This window comes from Stegastes partitus, unplaced genomic scaffold (genome assembly GCF_000690725.1).
Source record: "Stegastes partitus isolate 25-593 unplaced genomic scaffold, Stegastes_partitus-1.0.2 Scaffold1765, whole genome shotgun sequence".
NCBI classification, from domain to species: Eukaryota; Metazoa; Chordata; class Actinopteri; family Pomacentridae; genus Stegastes; species Stegastes partitus.
Genome location: NW_007579496.1, coordinates 1 through 16,856, shown reverse-complemented (window position 1 = coordinate 16,856; position 16,856 = coordinate 1). Strand labels below are relative to the sequence as shown.

The window sequence follows — 16,856 nt, the reverse complement described above, 5'->3', positions numbered from 1 at the left end:
GTGAAGCCCCGCCCCCGGAGCCCTCGGAGCGCTCTGATTGGCTGCAGCGGTAGAATTCCCGTCAACGGTTTTTCCCAACGTCACGTATAAAGTGCAGCTCGGGATGTTGGAGTAGCCGCTTCTCCACCTTTCCGTCAACGCAGCAACACAAGAAAGGTAACAAAACACGTCTTTGTGAGTCTCTAAACTTGCTGTGATTCTTTCAGAGTGCGTCTAATCAGCTTGGACGCGCTCCGAGCGTTTAAAAAGTCGTTTTTTGTCCTTCCAGCTAGCGTGTTGTGCTGCTACCGGCTAGCTGCTGCTTCCCAGAGTGGGAGCGTTGTCATGTGACGGATGTTAATGTTGTGCGTCGCTGTCTGAGTTTTAGAGCTCTTATTCCCTCCTTGTCATCCACACAGGAACCCCCACAGACAGCGAGGAAATGCGTCCGCCTGTCCTTCTCACCCTGCTCGGCCTGAGCTTCGGGCTGGTTGCTGGATTTCCCACCCAGGAGCCAGAAGGTGGAAAGCACTGGGTTCTGATCGTGGCCGGATCCAACGGCTGGTACAACTACAGACACCAGGTGAGAGGCCCAGAGCAGGAGGAACCCGCTGCTGCAGACATGACTCATTTGTTTTTCTCACTCAGTCCATACTGGTTTCTAATTACATCCACTTTTACTCCAGATAAGCCACTTCCTCTCCAAAGTGCAAGCCTGTGCTGGTGTTTTTCCAGAGACTAACTGTGATAATGTGCCTCCTCTCCTTTCCATTAAGGCCGATGCGTGCCATGCCTACCAGATTGTCCACAAGAATGGCATCCCAGATGAGCAGATTGTGGTTATGATGTACGATGACTTGGCTCAAAATGAAGAGTGAGTTGGCTTTTTTTTTCTTTCCGGACAGACTTCTCCTTTCTTGCAAACTGTTCAAAAACCCCACGGCACTAAAGTTAGGTTGGTTAACAGATGTCTCTATGAGCCTTCTTACGTTGCATTTTACAGCCTAATGGCATTGATTAGATTAAAACTGCCCTATATATAGTTCCAGCAAAAAGAAGTAGGGCAAATTACCTCAAATACATCTTGCCACAATGTTTAGTTACATGACACACAACAAAAACTTGCAGAGTTCTCTCGGCCATGACTAATCTTCAAGAGAAGGATGTCTGATACAGCCTTCTCGGATTTCAGGTTTCTTTTTTTTTTTTTTAATTCACAAGACAGGGTTTGTTGACATGCAGGCTCCACACCTGCAAAGCAAACTGACCTAGAAACAGGCAGGAAACTGTGCAAAAAGGGGAAAAAAGCAACATCAGGTGATTGTTTCTCCTACAGAGAGGAGGATGTTGAACTAGAACAGGTGCTGTGTCTTGCAGCAAAACTTTGCCTGTGGTAGACGACATGAGAAAGGCTTCAGACGACTTTTTCTATGCAGATGTTCTTCCCGACAAAATCACCTCAATCACTCTACAAAGAGTCATTCTTTTCAAAGTGAGTTACTGAAGCTATTGTTATATTTTAACATATATTGCACTAAAACAAAATACTTCAATGTTCGTGTTTTTTGTTAGTCTAAGTAATGTTTTATTACAGTGTATGTGTGTAGAATAATGACTGCAACCAACACCAACCAAATAGGAGCTGTAAGGTGCTTCGGTGGTTTGCACCGTTGCCAAGAAGATTGCCGGTTTACGTCCGGGTTCTTTCTGCGTGGAGTTTGCATGTTCTCCCCGTACAGCGTGGGTTCTCTCCGGGTTCTCCGGCTTCCTCCCACACAGTCCAAAAGCATGTTGAGGTTAATTAGTGATTCTAAATTGTCCGTAGGTGTGAATATGAGTGTGCTTGGTTGTCTGTCTCTGTCCCCTGCCTTCACCCTGAGTCAGCTGGGATAGACTCCAGCCCCCCGTGACCCTGGTGAGGATGAAGCAGTGTATAGATAATGGATGGATGGAGAATGAAATAATCTCTCAAGTTTATTTTATTAACTGATTTGTTCCACGCATAAAATGACCGGAAGCAGTTTAATACCAGACAAAAAATAATCTATAAATTCTCTCTTTGAGAAACCTGAACCATCAAATATTTGGCACTTTTCACATAATCTATCAAAAATATTTTCGGAATAAGTTTCTTTCAGCCTACTAATTGATTATTTGATGAGTGCAAATAAAACATAAATTTCTGAAAACGGAATAAATCCAGGCTGTTTAATTTTGTCAACACATTAGAGCTTTGACTCACTTGTACAGATTGAATTCTATTTTTGTCACTTCATAAATGAGAAAATACCTTATACGGCCAGGAAAGATCCAGTTTTGTCATGTTTATAGGAATAAAATGTCCTATCAATCACACAATGTGTTATAGATGAACAAATCCTTCTGTCAAAAATGTGTGTTACAAGTTTTCTAAAATGTTTAAACATTAAAATATTTGTGCTAATGTGCATAAATGTTCAGTATTTAAATTAAGATTTTTGCCTGTAGTGTTTGACCGTAAACTGATAAATAATGAGAGTAATGATCAGAATTTAGTATATACATAAGAACTGTTTATTCATTAGTTGATAGAAGTCATTTTTCAAGAAAAACTGCTCAAAGATTTACTTATTTCAGCAGCACGAATGTCAGCAGCACCTTGTTTGATGGTAAACTGAGTATCTTCCGGTTTTAGAAGCAAAATAAACTTGGTGGCATCGTCTTTAGCTTGTGGAGGATTAATAGGCACATTTCAGGATTTTAAGTGGTAGCTAGTTGCAGCTTTATTTAACAGACGGTCTGCTCAAGTACGAGGCACAGAAAAAAACCTATGCTGGCATTTCTCAAGTCGCTGTCGAACTCGTGTCACTGGACTGAGTGGAAGAGTCTGGCTAAGAGGAGTCACAAGGAAGCAATTTTGATGTTGGAGTTCTAATACTGACGGAGGGGCAGGAGTGAAAAGAGAATCAGAATCAGGCTCACTGAAACATAAAAGCTACAACACCCCAGAGTTCAGCAGTAACAGTTGTTAGGTTCAGTGTTGATTTAAGAGAGTTTATCAGTATTGCTTTCATTAAACCACAAAAATCTGATCAAATATGTGAAATAAAAGAACTCCCATACAGAAACTCTGCACATGCAGCTCCGTATAGTCAGCCATGGCTGCAAAACTTTACAAGACGTCTTCTTTTGTTCGATTAAACACACATTTAGTCACATTTTCACTCACTGTGGGCTAAGTCCTGTGCCTCTGTGGAAACAGCACAACCATGGCTAGTAGTGGAGAGAACCCAAACATGTTTTTTGTGTTGTATGGATGCAGTTGTAATGCCACAAATTATTTTAAAAAAAAAAGATAGAATTTCTCTGATTATTTATTTTACACAAATTGAAAAAAAAACTGGTCTCAACATGTACAACCTTTTTCCAAGTGCCAGCAGGTGTTATCAATGTAGGGGGAAATGGTGACTGTACATGCTATAAATGTTTTATTACATAGATGTTATTTATTTCCATGCTTGGCTCCCATTTATCTCTGTCTCTATCTACTGGGTCAACACAGTCTGCAGTTCAGCTGAAGAGTTTCTGAATTTTTGTCACATGACTGTTTGCTGCAGCTGAGTCAGTCATGGTGGCACTGAGGAATGCATAATGTTTAGTTTTTGACAGAATCTGTTTAATGCAAAGATTGTATTTGTTTCCAAATGTTTTAATTAGACATGTAGAATGAAGTGATTTTGATTCAAAGGTATTATTTCCACAGTTGAATAGTTAAAGGACCAAAGGAAAGATTGCTTTTTGTTTTTTTTTTACACTTGCTGATGTTTTTTTAGGTTGATTATTCAACTCACTACCTCTTGGTATGCTGTTAATAAAGAAATACCTGCCATTTCTTTGTTTTGGACGTTAACCCATGTGTGGACAGAGACTTTTATGCAGGCTGTGTGTTAATGTAACAGTAATAACCCGTGATAGGATGAGGAATGTGGTTCTACAGCTGCGATTAACTGTTTCCACACCTTGATGTCCGTTGATATCGGTATCTATGTTTTAAAAGGTAGGCTGAGCTTCAGGCCACTGTTGTGCGACATTGATTGTTTTATACCTGTGTCATGCTCTTGTGTAGCAGACATTGTAATCTGCATCAACTGGGTTTGGAGTTAATAAGTTACTTGCAAACAAGAGCGCAGGTAGTTCCTGTTACAGAGTACACAAATCGGTGGCCTCACGTACTGATCAAATACTAGAAATGAAAAGCAACGAAAGCAGCGTTCTGTACATTAGAGGTACAGAAAGTGATTCTGCAGTGAAAGGGAACAATCCTCAAGTGTTGTGTGGTTTCCACCAGCCAGGCTTCGTCACCTGATCGGTGAATCATTATCATTCATCTGCTTGCCTGTCATCTTGTCAAAGTGTTTAGTCAGCCACTTGCACTTCCTTATGTGTGTCATATTTTTGTTTCCAGTAATCCCACCCCCGGGATTGTGATCAACAGACCCAACGGCACTGATGTGTACAAGGGAGTTCCGAAAGACTACACCGGGGACGTGAGTGCTCCAGCACAAACATGTGCATGAAAGTGCAAATCGGAGCTCTTGAATCAATGTTTTTCATCAAGACTTTGGTGTAAAACGTGTGATTCCTGACTGAGTGTTAACTGTTACTGCAGGATGTGACTCCAGAAAACTTCCTGGCAGTGCTGAAGGGCGACTCCTCAAAAGTTAAAGGTGGCTCTGGAAAAGTGTTGAAGAGGCAAGTAATGAAAGAAAGCCAAGAGAAGACACCAGAGCAACACCAAATCTGGTTCATCAAGTTTTTTTTCCTCTAACCTTGTTCTCTTTTTCTTGGCAGCGGTCCTAATGACTATGTGTTTGTGTACTTCACCGACCACGGAGCGCCTGGCATTCTGGCCTTCCCTAATGATGATGTGAGGACTGTTTCTACTTCCTGCTCACTGCCACAAACACAGACAAACTGTATATTTTCCAGTAAAAGCAACAAGGAACTAAGAACCTGTTTTGTCAGATATTCGTGGCTCTTATGATCAGTCATGTGTCATGACCATATGCAGACAGAAACTGAAGTCAGTCTTCTGACATTTTCTGCATATTCATGCTTCACCACAAAAACCTGATCAAGTGAGAGACTGGCCAGTGACATTTGGCAACGATCAGGAGCCACACTTTCTTTGCATTATCTTATTTAGGGCAAAGCAGCAGATCTGTTTCAATCACAGTCTGTATATAAAGATGGATGGACACAACATAACGTCATCCAAAGGTTTTCTATACAGCTCTCACTCCTGGTTAATCTAATCATGACCAAAGAGAGCATGAATGAGGATGAGAAAGGCCTGAACTGTCCTATAACCCCCCTGTCATGTAAAGCAGCCACGCCCTTAATTATGCAGAACTTTAAGCCTTCATACATATTAACTATGTGATTTATGCACAAATGTACCCCCTGTATGATTCACATGACCAACGAAACTAGCTATAGAGACATAAGCAGTGTTCATATTAGCCTGTACTTGTGTTGTCCTGCTGTACAGTTAAGCATTTTAACATGGGGGTCTACTGGGACTGATTTGGTTTTTGCAGTTACCAACAAGTAGTCATTTGAGGAACTATAGTTTTTGGGACTTGGCTTCAAATTACAGCCATTTTGTGACTGTATTTTCAAAATGTGCGTCTGCAAATCTGAGTTACAGCAGCTTCTAGAAGTGTAAAAGGTTCTCACCCAGTTTCATGTCTGCACCTCGAGCGTTGCAGTTTTATTTTACAGTGAGGCAGACAAGAATCGGCACCTTGAACTCATTTGTGATGATAATTTGAGAAAAATATAAAAACTAATGTGCTCGTACGCTGTAGATGCCTGCTTGCAGATCCTGAATTTAATGTAAATCATCTCGTCTGAAACAGGACGTGGCATTTTAAGCTACATCCAATATTTTGACAACTGACGTAAAACTTAGTGTCAGTATTTACAAAGCGCTGCACCAAAGCGGCGCCAAAGACACTAAAGACTGCTATGACTGTAAACAGAGTTCTAAATTATTAGCTGTCAGAGCACAACAAGCAGTCTTCCTTTTTGGAGTTTGCCTAAAACCGACTACGATGCTCGTTACTACAGAAACAAAAAATATTAAAAACAAGCTTTGACAGTCAACTTCGATTCATTTGTGGTGAGCAAACAACAGCTGTTAGAGTTTGCTCAGTCACTAACTGTGTTTTGGGGCTCACATACCACCAGATTTGCTGACCTACAGTATGTGCTTGTATTTACAGTGTGAGATGGTGGTTTATGTGCTTTGAAACTGGTAAATTACATCTAAACTTGTCCTCTCTTTCTCTCTGCAGCTCCAAGTTAAAGACCTCCAAGACGCTATTACATACATGCACGAAAATAAGAAATACAAAAAGGTATGCTGCAACATGCGTTCGTCTGATTTCTAGCTCTACATGTGTGGACGTGTCCAGGACAGAGATAAAAATCCACAGTATCGGATGTTTACTCCTGTTTTTGTCCTTCCTTCCACACAGATGGTGTTTTACATTGAAGCATGTGAGTCCGGGTCAATGATGAACCACCTGCCCGCTGACATTGACGGTAAATTGAACTTTAGCTCATCAGAATCACTTTCCAGTAAAGGGATAAGATAACGAAGCAGCATCGATCAGTAGAAAGCATCCGCTGTCGAGCCGCTCAGAAGCATGAACTTGAATCCTGCTCTGGACCGTTGGGCTTCAGCTCCGTTTGATGTTGAATGGAAAGAAAAAACAGTGAGCCGAGATTGTGCAGTGTTTGGTTTCTATCTGTTAGGAGTCGGTGTAAGTGAAGGACTAGACGGAGGTCAGCTCTGTGGTTTGTGGACTTTAGCTCACTTGTAGACTCTTGGTCCTTTGTTGTGCCTGTTCAAACACTGAGCTCAGCATTACAGCTTGTGGTAATGTGCCCACGTAGGCACCCTGTCATGTGTGTGGCATCATGTGGTAAACGGAACCTAGATCAAGGTTTAGAGGCTGTTTTGATTTCCGTTTTTTAAACACTGTGTTTGTGGCCTGAATGACAGCTGAGTTAGTCCAAATGAAAGAAATGAAAGTTTCAATTTGATTAATTTCTCAATGAGTTTACTTTAAAGCTTCCCATGACACTTTTAACCATCCGAACCCACTGTCAAGTTTAAAGGCATGGTTTGGTTTTTTTTTTTTTAATTACCAAAATGACTTTATTGATCAGAGCCAGAAATTTAAAGAATTTCAACTCTCCAACTGTCTCTGAACTAATCATGTATGACGTATGATTTGGTTGAGAAAATTAACCAAATTTATGCTAAAACCGTGACAGTTTAACTCAATCTCTCTTATAAATGACTTGTTTAAAAGTTCACCAAAAATAAAATGTTTGCTTGAACCAGATTCAGTAAAAAATGGAGGGAAAAAAAGTGCTCGCTTTAATAAAGCTTTGAAGCTGTGTGTGATTCAGCTGCGACCAACAGTCATTCGACAAAACTTCAGGGTGTTTTCAGCTGAACTGCAGGCAGTGTTGAGCAGATAAGAGACGTGTGGAAGCTAATTCAAATTAATAAAATATCTACAGTATGTGGAGCCACCATGTTGGTTTTTGGTAACACTGTAAAATATATAATAAAAAAATTACTTTTATTTTCTCTTTCTTTAAATTGTTTATCGTATTATAGCTGTGTCATACTGCACAAAAGATATTTCTGAGTTCCCTCTACTTCTAGCCATGACTGTATGGTCACTGGACTTTGTGTTGCAGTGAAAAATGAGCCCACAGTGAATAAAAATGTGACATCACCTTGACACTGCCTGGGGTTCAGAGGGTTATTGGATCAACTGACAGAAAACTAAGAAATGTTTAATAACTGTGGCTGGTCAATGAAAATACTCAACACAAGCCAGTTCTTTTCTCCTCTGAGGCTGTTAAGCAGATATATGAGTCATGTTTAGGTATGCCTACGGGAAAATCAGTTTCTGCTACCATATTTCACAGCATATCATGAGATTGTTTCTGTGTTTTTCAGTTTACGCCACCACAGCAGCCAACGCTCACGAGTCCTCGTACGCCTGCTACTATGACGAGAAGAGGGACACCTACCTGGGTGACTGGTACAGCGTCAACTGGATGGAGGACTCCGATATGGTGGGTGGTGTTTCTTATCTTGTTGCCAAATCACGACATCCACTGCACGTTGCTCTAAAAACTAACAGTTATAAAAATGGGAGGTATAGTGAGAGTATGGCATGTTTCGACATTCAAGTGAAAAGCTGACGCATCATATTAACACATTAATCAGTGACTAAATGAACATTTTAAAGGACTAACTTAGCATTTTAGAGATTATTATGGTGGTGAGTTGTCATAGAAGTTCTATAGCCAGCAGCTGGTTAGCTTAGCTTAGTATAACAACATCTACTCCCCTGCCAACACATGGCACAGCATCTTTGGTAACAAGACCAATTTTTGCCTTGTTTTTATATAACTTGAACAAATGAAATCATGTTAATCAGAGAGGTTTAGCGTTAATTAGTGCAGTCCATTTTTCTGTCGTCATGTTAAGCTCACCACCTGCGACTCTTCTTTAACTTGAGCCAAAAGCAAATTAAAGTGTTTGCCAGAATGTTGAACCACTGCTTCATGGCTTAGACGCTGACTGACATTCATCTGTTTCAGCCTTTATTGCTCAACTGTAGATGATTAATTAAATGACAAACCAACATAAGAGTGTCTTAGGAAGGTGAAGGGCCGCTAGCTGCTGCCAGAACAGCTTCAGTGCTCCTTGGTATTGATTTCACTTCTCTACTCTGCTGATTGATTCTAAAACGTACGTCAGCTCCTCAGATGATATGTAGAAGTTTTCTGTTCCAAACACCTGACAGGAAATCAAAGTGGGGAATGTTTCCAACAGCAGTTTATTCATATCCAGTGGAATCAGAGCAGATGTTTGCTTAAGCACACAACAGCACCAGTGGATTCACAGTATAGAAACAAAACAGAGATTGAACTTCATCAGTGGAAAAGAAAAGATAAAACATGTACCACTACACTGTTCAACTTGTTATTGCTGGAAAAATAATTAATGTTGTTTATGTGATTTTTTTTTTACATTTATTGTGTTTTTAGGAGGACCTGACCAAGGAAACTTTGCTGAAGCAGTTCAAGATTGTGAAGAGCCACACAAACACCAGCCACGTCCAGCAGTACGGAAACAAGGTGAGAGACGAGAAAGGAGGAAATATGTCGAGTACATGAACCCAGAACTTCCCTGTGAGTTTGTATATTGGCCAAACTAATTTGAGGGGAAGTGCTGTTTCATTTTAAGCCGAGGTGACTGGCAGCAGTGACGACACACAAACATGATGGTGAGAAAATGTCTGTAGTTTTGTTGAGTTTCTGACTTTCTGTGCAGACTTTGGCCCACATGAAAGTCATCGCCTTCCAGGGGAACCCCTCTAAATACACCCCACCATCTCCTTCCATGAACCTGCCACCCATCACAAATCCGGACCTGACCCCGAGCCCCGACGTTCCTCTGGCCATCCTCAAGAGGAAGCTGATGATCTCCAACGATATCAGAGTGGCCAGAGGCCTGCTGATGGAGATCAACACTCACCTCAGGGTAAACCTTCAAACCTTTGTCACAACATGATGTTTCATGTCTTCTAATGGCTGCCGTGAAACTCAAGATTTCAGGATGATTTCACTACACAGACCAAGCATGTTCCAGATCCCTGACAGGTTGAATCTTTGTGTGTGTTCAGATCAGGGAGGTGATGGCCGAGACGATGCGCCAAGTGGTGGAGAAGGTGACGGGCAATAAGTGGAAGGCCGAGGAGATCCTCAACGAAAGAGCCGAGCTCTCCCAGCATCGGTGCTACACGGCAGCTAACAAGCACTTCAAATACAACTGCTTCAACTGGCACAAAACTGAGGTAGAGCTGCTCAGAGAGAACCTCTGTGAATTTAAACCAGACCCGCCCAAATTTAAAATATTTTTAAATGTGTTACGGAACTTAATGTACAGTTGTGGTTGATGAGTCTCCGTTTTAGCCGGATTCATCTGTAGTTTGTGGTTGAAACTGATGCACGAGTCAAGAAGTCTGGTTCTGCTTCTGAAGAGGAAACAGCAGATCTGGTTCACATGCACTGAACCAGCAGGTTTCAGACGTACATTCATCTGGCGTCTTGCCTTCAGCTGATACTAAACCGGACAGAGTAAGAGGAAGCTGTAGTTTTTATTTTGTTGGCAAGTGTTTCCTCTGAGAAGATCTTTGGAATTAAGAGGAGGGAAAAAAAATGAAGAAAATTAAGGAGAAAGTATATAGTGAATGAAAGGAAATATATAAGTGAAATATTAAGGAATAATGAAGAATAAGCCAAAATAAGGACAAAAGGGAAAAATGAAGTATGTAAATAATAAAAAAAATTCAATAAATAAGAAAAAGTCCAAAAACAAATAAACAAAAATAAGGAAAAAATAAAAGAAGACAATAAATCATAAAGAAAGTAGGAAAATGCATAAATGCGAAAGAAAATAAATTAGGAAAAAATGAATGGGGAAGAAACTAAGAACGAATCAACAAATGGCTAAATAAAGAGGAGAAATATCACTAAATATATATAATAAAATAAATATTTCAAAAGTTAAGTGAAGACATGGAAAAGTAAATAAGAACAAAACAATAATTGAATGAATGAATAAACGATATTAAGACCAAGAAGTAAATGAATATGAGGGTATATATATCAGGAAACTGGTCTGAACTGATGAGTCATCTCTAAGTGTCAGATGTTATGCAGGTAAAGTTTTGTGTCACAGTAACGTGGACTTTAGCAGAAGAATCAGAAATAGTGTGTTTTAATGCCGTCTAATACCAAAGCGAACACTCATCAGCTTGCTGAAGGGTAAACCTGTCATGTAACCTCTGTAGTTTCCCTGCTGCTTTCATGCAGCTACAGGCTTCTGTTCAGAAAACGTTCCCTCTGCTCTGGAACTTTCTGACATTTCGAGTTCCACTAATACAACAGGGGGGAAACCACTGAATGTCCATATAAATCACAGACTGTGGTGACGCTTCTGACATGTGATGTTTCTGCCGTGTTTCAGCATGAATACGCTCTGAGGCATCTGTACGCTCTGGTCAACCTGTGTGAGAGGGGATACCCTGCAGACAGGTACGCTCCACCACTTCCACTAAGCTGCAGGTTTTAATAGTAATAATCAGACTGTGGTGTGTTTTTGTGGACGTGTGTGTCCCAGCTGGTCATGAGTCGCATCTTTAATGCATTTTGTTTCATACATCATACATAACCAGATTAGACTTTGAGCTGTGTTGACAAGATAAGTCTCTATTATTATCTTATTTTCAAGAAAAAAAACAAACCAATGAACAAAGTATTACTTGTGTAATGAAGCTCAAGATGTTTTAACAACAGGAAAATCTTAGCTAACACTAATTTTCTTCTGTATTAAAAACTACTGATGTTTTTGGTATATTACAGTATATTTGTGACACACTTTTAAAAGATGTGCAGCTTCAGAAGGAAGCCGGGGTCCTGGTGCAGACAACTGAAGAGTTCATTTGCAAAACCAGATAACTTCATCTTCACAAACCTTCAGAAAACCCACTTGTCCATCGTCTATCTGAGACAATATCAATCAACCTTCAGTTATCTCTATTTTTGTTGTTTCTACTGAGTCAAATCCTCTCAACTTCAGTTTGATTGATATCATCTCAAGCAAACAGAAAAAAGATAAGTTTTCTGAAAATCTACAAAAGCGGAGTTATCTGTTTTTGCAAATGAAGTCTTCAGTTGTTGTTGTTGTTGTTTTTTTTTAAGTAATGTGTAATTTTATTTTATTTTTCAGTAGCTGCAGCTTTATTTCAGTCACATTTTTACCTAAAATCAGTCTGACCCCAGTCAAGGACGCTCTCCTCGGTGGAAACTTTAGTCATTTTTGTTATCTCATACTGATGTCATGTTGTTTTTGTGTCTCGCTCTGCAGCATCCAGCAGGCCATGGACTCCGTTTGTCACCTCAACTACTAAAAGGTTTTCCTACGAAACCGTTAAAGCCTCCGATCAACCCGCTTCTTCTGGAAGGAGCCGAGAAATCCGAGCTTCTCGCTGCACCGCATAAGAATCAATCTGACGTGGAGTCATCGGCGTTATCGTCTTATGAACACACTATAACACTTCTTTTTTTAAACTCGTTCTGTGATTTTACTGAGAATTTTTATGCGTGTTTTATCATGAGTTGCACTATCACTGTGAAGACTTTGTGGATGACGTTTTACTGCTTCTGATTTTGTTTGATATATAATATAAGACAATAATAACACAGAATTGATGTGGAATTGTTTCTGCTCTCAGCTTTAATCGTGGTGTCGACGCCTGGCCTGAGTGTTTAATCGGCATGTAACGGTCGAACCACAAAACTATGAATGTCATTGAAATTGAACCTCGAGAGACTTCGGGGATCTTCAAATAAAATCTGACAAAACGAAACCGACACGTCTGTGGGATTTAGTGTTTAATAGCAGCTCGTTTTCAGAGGAGGATTTGTTTGGTGTCCACGTAATTCTACCTAAGCCTGTTTTCCTGAGATCAGAAGAATTTAAGTGTGAGTTACTTCAGCTTCACAGACGGATAAATCCACAAGTATCCTCCTTTACCGGGAACCTCAGACAGCTTTCAGGGGATTTTAGCCTCCCTGTGAGCTTGTTTTTACTTCCTCGTGTATTTTATTACAGAGTGATACACCCCTGAGACTTTTTTTTTTTTATCTTATCAAAAACAGAACACACAACAATACATGAGGTCATCATAGATAAAGGGGAAATGTTTGATCTTTGACCATGTCAGATAGAAAACAAGAAGAAACTGGCTTATATAACAGTATCAATGACTGTGTGTCTGAATTAGATGAAGGTTAAGACCCTACAGTGTTATGGACTGTACCAAATTACCTGACTGAAGTGTTCCTGTTTGGATGCTTCAAATTCATACACGGAAAACTCGACTAATCCAGATCCCTGTGAGGACCGCAGGAAAGAAGAATTCCCATTATACAGGCCTGTTTTAGAGAAATTGTTAATCATTGCACAAAACACCATCCATCCATCCATTATCTATACACCGCTTAATCCTCACTAGGGTCTGGGGGCCTGGAGCCTATCCCAGCTGACTCAGGGTGAAGGCAAAAAAAAGGAAAATAAATCATAGCAGTCAAGGAGAAAGAAATCAAATGGAGGGAACAAAATCTATAAAATAATTAATGCTACTAAGGAATACATTAGACAAATAAGTACAGAAATTAGGAAATGAGAAAAAAAATCACAAAATTGAATAAATAAGTAGAAAAATTGAAAAACTAATAATACATAAATGAATATGGCAGCAGCACTACAGGACATGGATTCAAAAAAGACATCCACATAAAGACAAACTTCTTCTTTTATTCACTTGTAGGTGTCACTTAAGAGCAAAATAAAAAAAAGAAAAAAGAAAATGTTGAGTGGATGAGAAAGAACAAATAAGGAGAATGAAAAAAAATCTAAGGAAAAAATAAATGAATGAAAAAAAGATGAAGAAACAGGATAATGAGAAAGAAAATGAATCACAAAAAACTCAATGAATAATATTAATTTTTTTTAAATTATTAAATAAGCAAGCAAAAGATAAGAAAATAGCACAAAATGATTGAATAAAAATTAAATAAATAAATGAGAAAAGTAGAAAATATTGCAAAATGAGCAAAGAAATGTGGAAATAGAAAAAAATTAATTTATGAGAAAATAAATTAGATAAAAACAACAAGTGGACAATAAATATATAATCATAACATAATAATATATTAGGAACAATAAATATATGAATGTGAAAGTTACGTCACAGAACAAAGTTTCAAATGACAAAAAAAAGAGACATGAAAGACAAAGTTAAGAAATTTCTTTCTTTCTTTCTTTCTTTCTTTTTTTTAAAATAAGAATTAACACAAAAAACTAAAATTCTTCTTAAATCTATATGAAAAGTGTTTACCTTTCATGTGTATTTTTTTCCAAATGTGTTCAGCAGGAAGGTTTGCAGATATTTTTTAATCGATCCATTAAAATATTTCCATAAAATTTCACACAGATGTTTGTACGATCCACAAGACGGAGCTGAGTGGCTTTAACGGTTCTCTGAGTTTTTCCTCTGACACCACCAGCAGGAGAAAAGGTTCACGTATCCTGTGAGGAAAATCAGTTTTGTGCAGATATTCATCATGATCCTGTGACGTTTCATCTCATCGAAAGCTTCGCATTTGTGGTGTTTAAATCAAATGTACAGCTTCACACCTTCCAGCCTCTTTCAGGATGAATCACAAGAACATCACGGGCCTCTGATTTGTTTGCTTTGATATTATTTAAGACCAGACACTGATAACGGCTCGACTTTCTCATTAATCTCTTTACCACAGATCTGACTAGCTGGAGGCACTGTAACAAGTACACAACATCACAACCGCAAAGAGAACGAGCAGAAAACAAGGCTGCATTATTGATGGTATTGTGACATCTAGTGGCAAAATGTCTGTTTGCATCTTGAGATGAAAAAGGGATCCAGCCTGGACAGGATGTTCAGATCTCTGGCTCTCTCCTGATGAAGGTGTCACATATTGCAGCAGATATCCAGAATGTGGAGCGAGTTGCTTCACCTCCACATGAAAATATGTTCCAAGGACACATGTTACACAGCATGTTCTTTCATCGGCATTAGATAGATGGTGTGTTCTTGTTTGTCAGATGTTGCAGCAGATGTACAGACTGTGATGGATGTGTCCCGGTTGCCCTCCACATAATGAAAGGTGATAACAGAACAGGACAACAGGCTGTTTGAAGGGTGTTTGTAATAGTCCTCTGAACCAAGAAAAACCAGTTTGAAAGGCATGTTGTCTTGTTTTTCAAGATGATTTTGTAGAAGCGATCATAGTCCATGATGTTCCATCTAACATGCAGCAAGTGTAAGACATGTACGAGGTGTGTCAGAAAAGTTCCAGATCTGGTGTCACAAAAGATATTTCAAACCCAAACTACAAACTTTGAGTTTTCCCCTTCAGATGATCAACCAGCACGTCTACAAAGAGATCCTGCAGTGTTTGCTTCATTCAGAAGAGGTGAGAGTTGTGGCAGGACAAGTCGTGGCTGCTTCACCATGACAACACGCCTGCTCACAATGGCCTGAGCATCCCACAGTTCCTGGCTGAGAAGAACATCTCCGTGCTGGAGCAACCTCCCTACTCACCCCACCTGGCTCTGTGGGACTTTTTCCTCTTCCCCAGGCTCATGGGGGTCATCAAGGGGACCCGTTTTGAAGACGTGGACGACATCAAGATGGCTGTGACGACGGAGCTGCAGAAGAATCCTTCCAGGAGTGCATGGCGGCATGGCAGAGAAGGCTGGGGAAGTGTGTTAGACTACAGGGGGATTACTTTGAAGGGGTAAACTTGTAGTTTGTAGTACGACTGCACGATCCGGATGGTACTCAAGTCTGAGCTGAACTCTACAAATAAACTGGAAGCCATCAACACCTTGGTAGTACCAGCTGGCCAAACTTGATGCAAAGACTAGGAAGTTCCTGACTATGTACAAGATACACCACCCCAAATCTGACGTGGTCATGCTGTACCTGCCCGGAACTGATGGAGGTAGAGGGCTCATACAACTGGCGCTGTCCTACAAGACAACCACTATCGGTCTTGATTAATACCTCCAGGAGACACAGAACACCCTCCTCTACTTTGTCAAAGACCATGACAACAGGTAATCCTTGTACTCCATCAGCAGACAGTCAGTGAAGTTCAGTCGGGAACTGGGAATGCCTGTAATACCACCTGCAGAGGATGAAGCAAACACCACCTATGCCTGCAGAACAAAGGTCAAGGCCAAACATCAGGGTCACCAACAGCTCAGGTCCAAGTGGGAATCAAAAGCGCTCCACAGCAAACACCCACAACGGGTGAAACAGGCTGACGTGGACCAAAACAAGACCCACAGATGGCTAAAAGCAGCTGGCTTCAAGGCAGAAACCGAGGGCTTTATCATCGCAGCCCAAGATCAAAGCCTCCCAACATGCTGGTACCCACACAACCTCCTCAAGAAGCCTGATGTGGACCCAGAATGCAGACTGTGTGGCCGTTGCAACAAGACCATTGACCACCTGGTCTCTGGCTGCCCTGAACTGGCTAAAACTGAATACATCCACCGCCACAACAAGGCAGCTGCACACATGCACTGGATGATCTGCAAAGAGTTTGGCATTGAGATGAAGGAACAATGGTATGAGCATGAACCCAAGACTGTCAGAGAATGACAGCGTCACTATTCTGTGGGACACACCCATCCACACTGACAGGACCACAGCAGCTAATAGGCCGGACATTGTGCTAAAGAACAAGAAGGACAAAAGCTGCCTTCTCATTGACGTGACTAAACCCCTCGACAACAACACCTTGGAAAATCGAGGTTGAGCATGTGGGGTCGAATGTGGGGGCTCAATAATAATAATACTAATAATAATATAATATAATACAACAACAACAACAACAACAATAATAATCATAATAATAATCATAATAATAATCATAATAATAATAATAATTAAAGTGATCCGGCATGCCACTTCCTGTTTAGTGACGAGCCGCGGTGGCGTGCGTGTTGGCCGGGGTGGAAACGCGCTCTGGCTGAGAATTGGAGCACGCGTTTTTGTCCGTCACAAGTTGCTACACATGTGTGGCGAATGTCGTAATTGTAGGTGAAATGTAGCCGCGATGGGACTCTGTTGAAATATTGTAGGGGGCGCAGTTGAGCCGTGTTGCATTTTAGAGCTTGG

General features: G+C 40.4%; 1 protein-coding gene across 1 annotated transcript; it reads left to right on the top strand.

Moving 5' to 3' along the window:
* Positions 1-69: 69 nt before the first annotated feature.
* Positions 70-12,491, top strand: lgmn (legumain). Its single transcript, XM_008302133.1, has 14 exons — positions 70-156; positions 399-562; positions 756-853; positions 4,424-4,505; positions 4,628-4,710; positions 4,810-4,885; positions 6,318-6,380; positions 6,501-6,567; positions 8,006-8,124; positions 9,106-9,195; positions 9,392-9,601; positions 9,744-9,914; positions 11,090-11,157; positions 11,990-12,491. The coding sequence occupies exons 2-14, from the start codon at positions 422-424 to the stop codon at positions 12,030-12,032; spliced, it is 1,311 nt and encodes a 436-aa protein (XP_008300355.1). The 5' UTR covers positions 70-156; positions 399-421; the 3' UTR covers positions 12,033-12,491.
* The last annotated feature ends 4,365 nt before the right edge of the window (positions 12,492-16,856 follow it).

Bases quoted from the DNA above. Each gene is read 5' to 3' on its own strand.
- lgmn (XM_008302133.1), top strand. From the start codon at position 422: ATGCGTCCGCCTGTCCTTCTCACCCTGCTCGGCCTGAGCTTCGGGCTG. The intron at 4,506-4,627 runs GTGAGTGCTCCA...CTGTTACTGCAG, and splicing joins CGAAAGACTACACCGGGGAC to GATGTGACTCCAGAAAACTT. The intron at 6,568-8,005 runs GTAAATTGAACT...TGTGTTTTTCAG, and splicing joins CCTGCCCGCTGACATTGACG to TTTACGCCACCACAGCAGCC.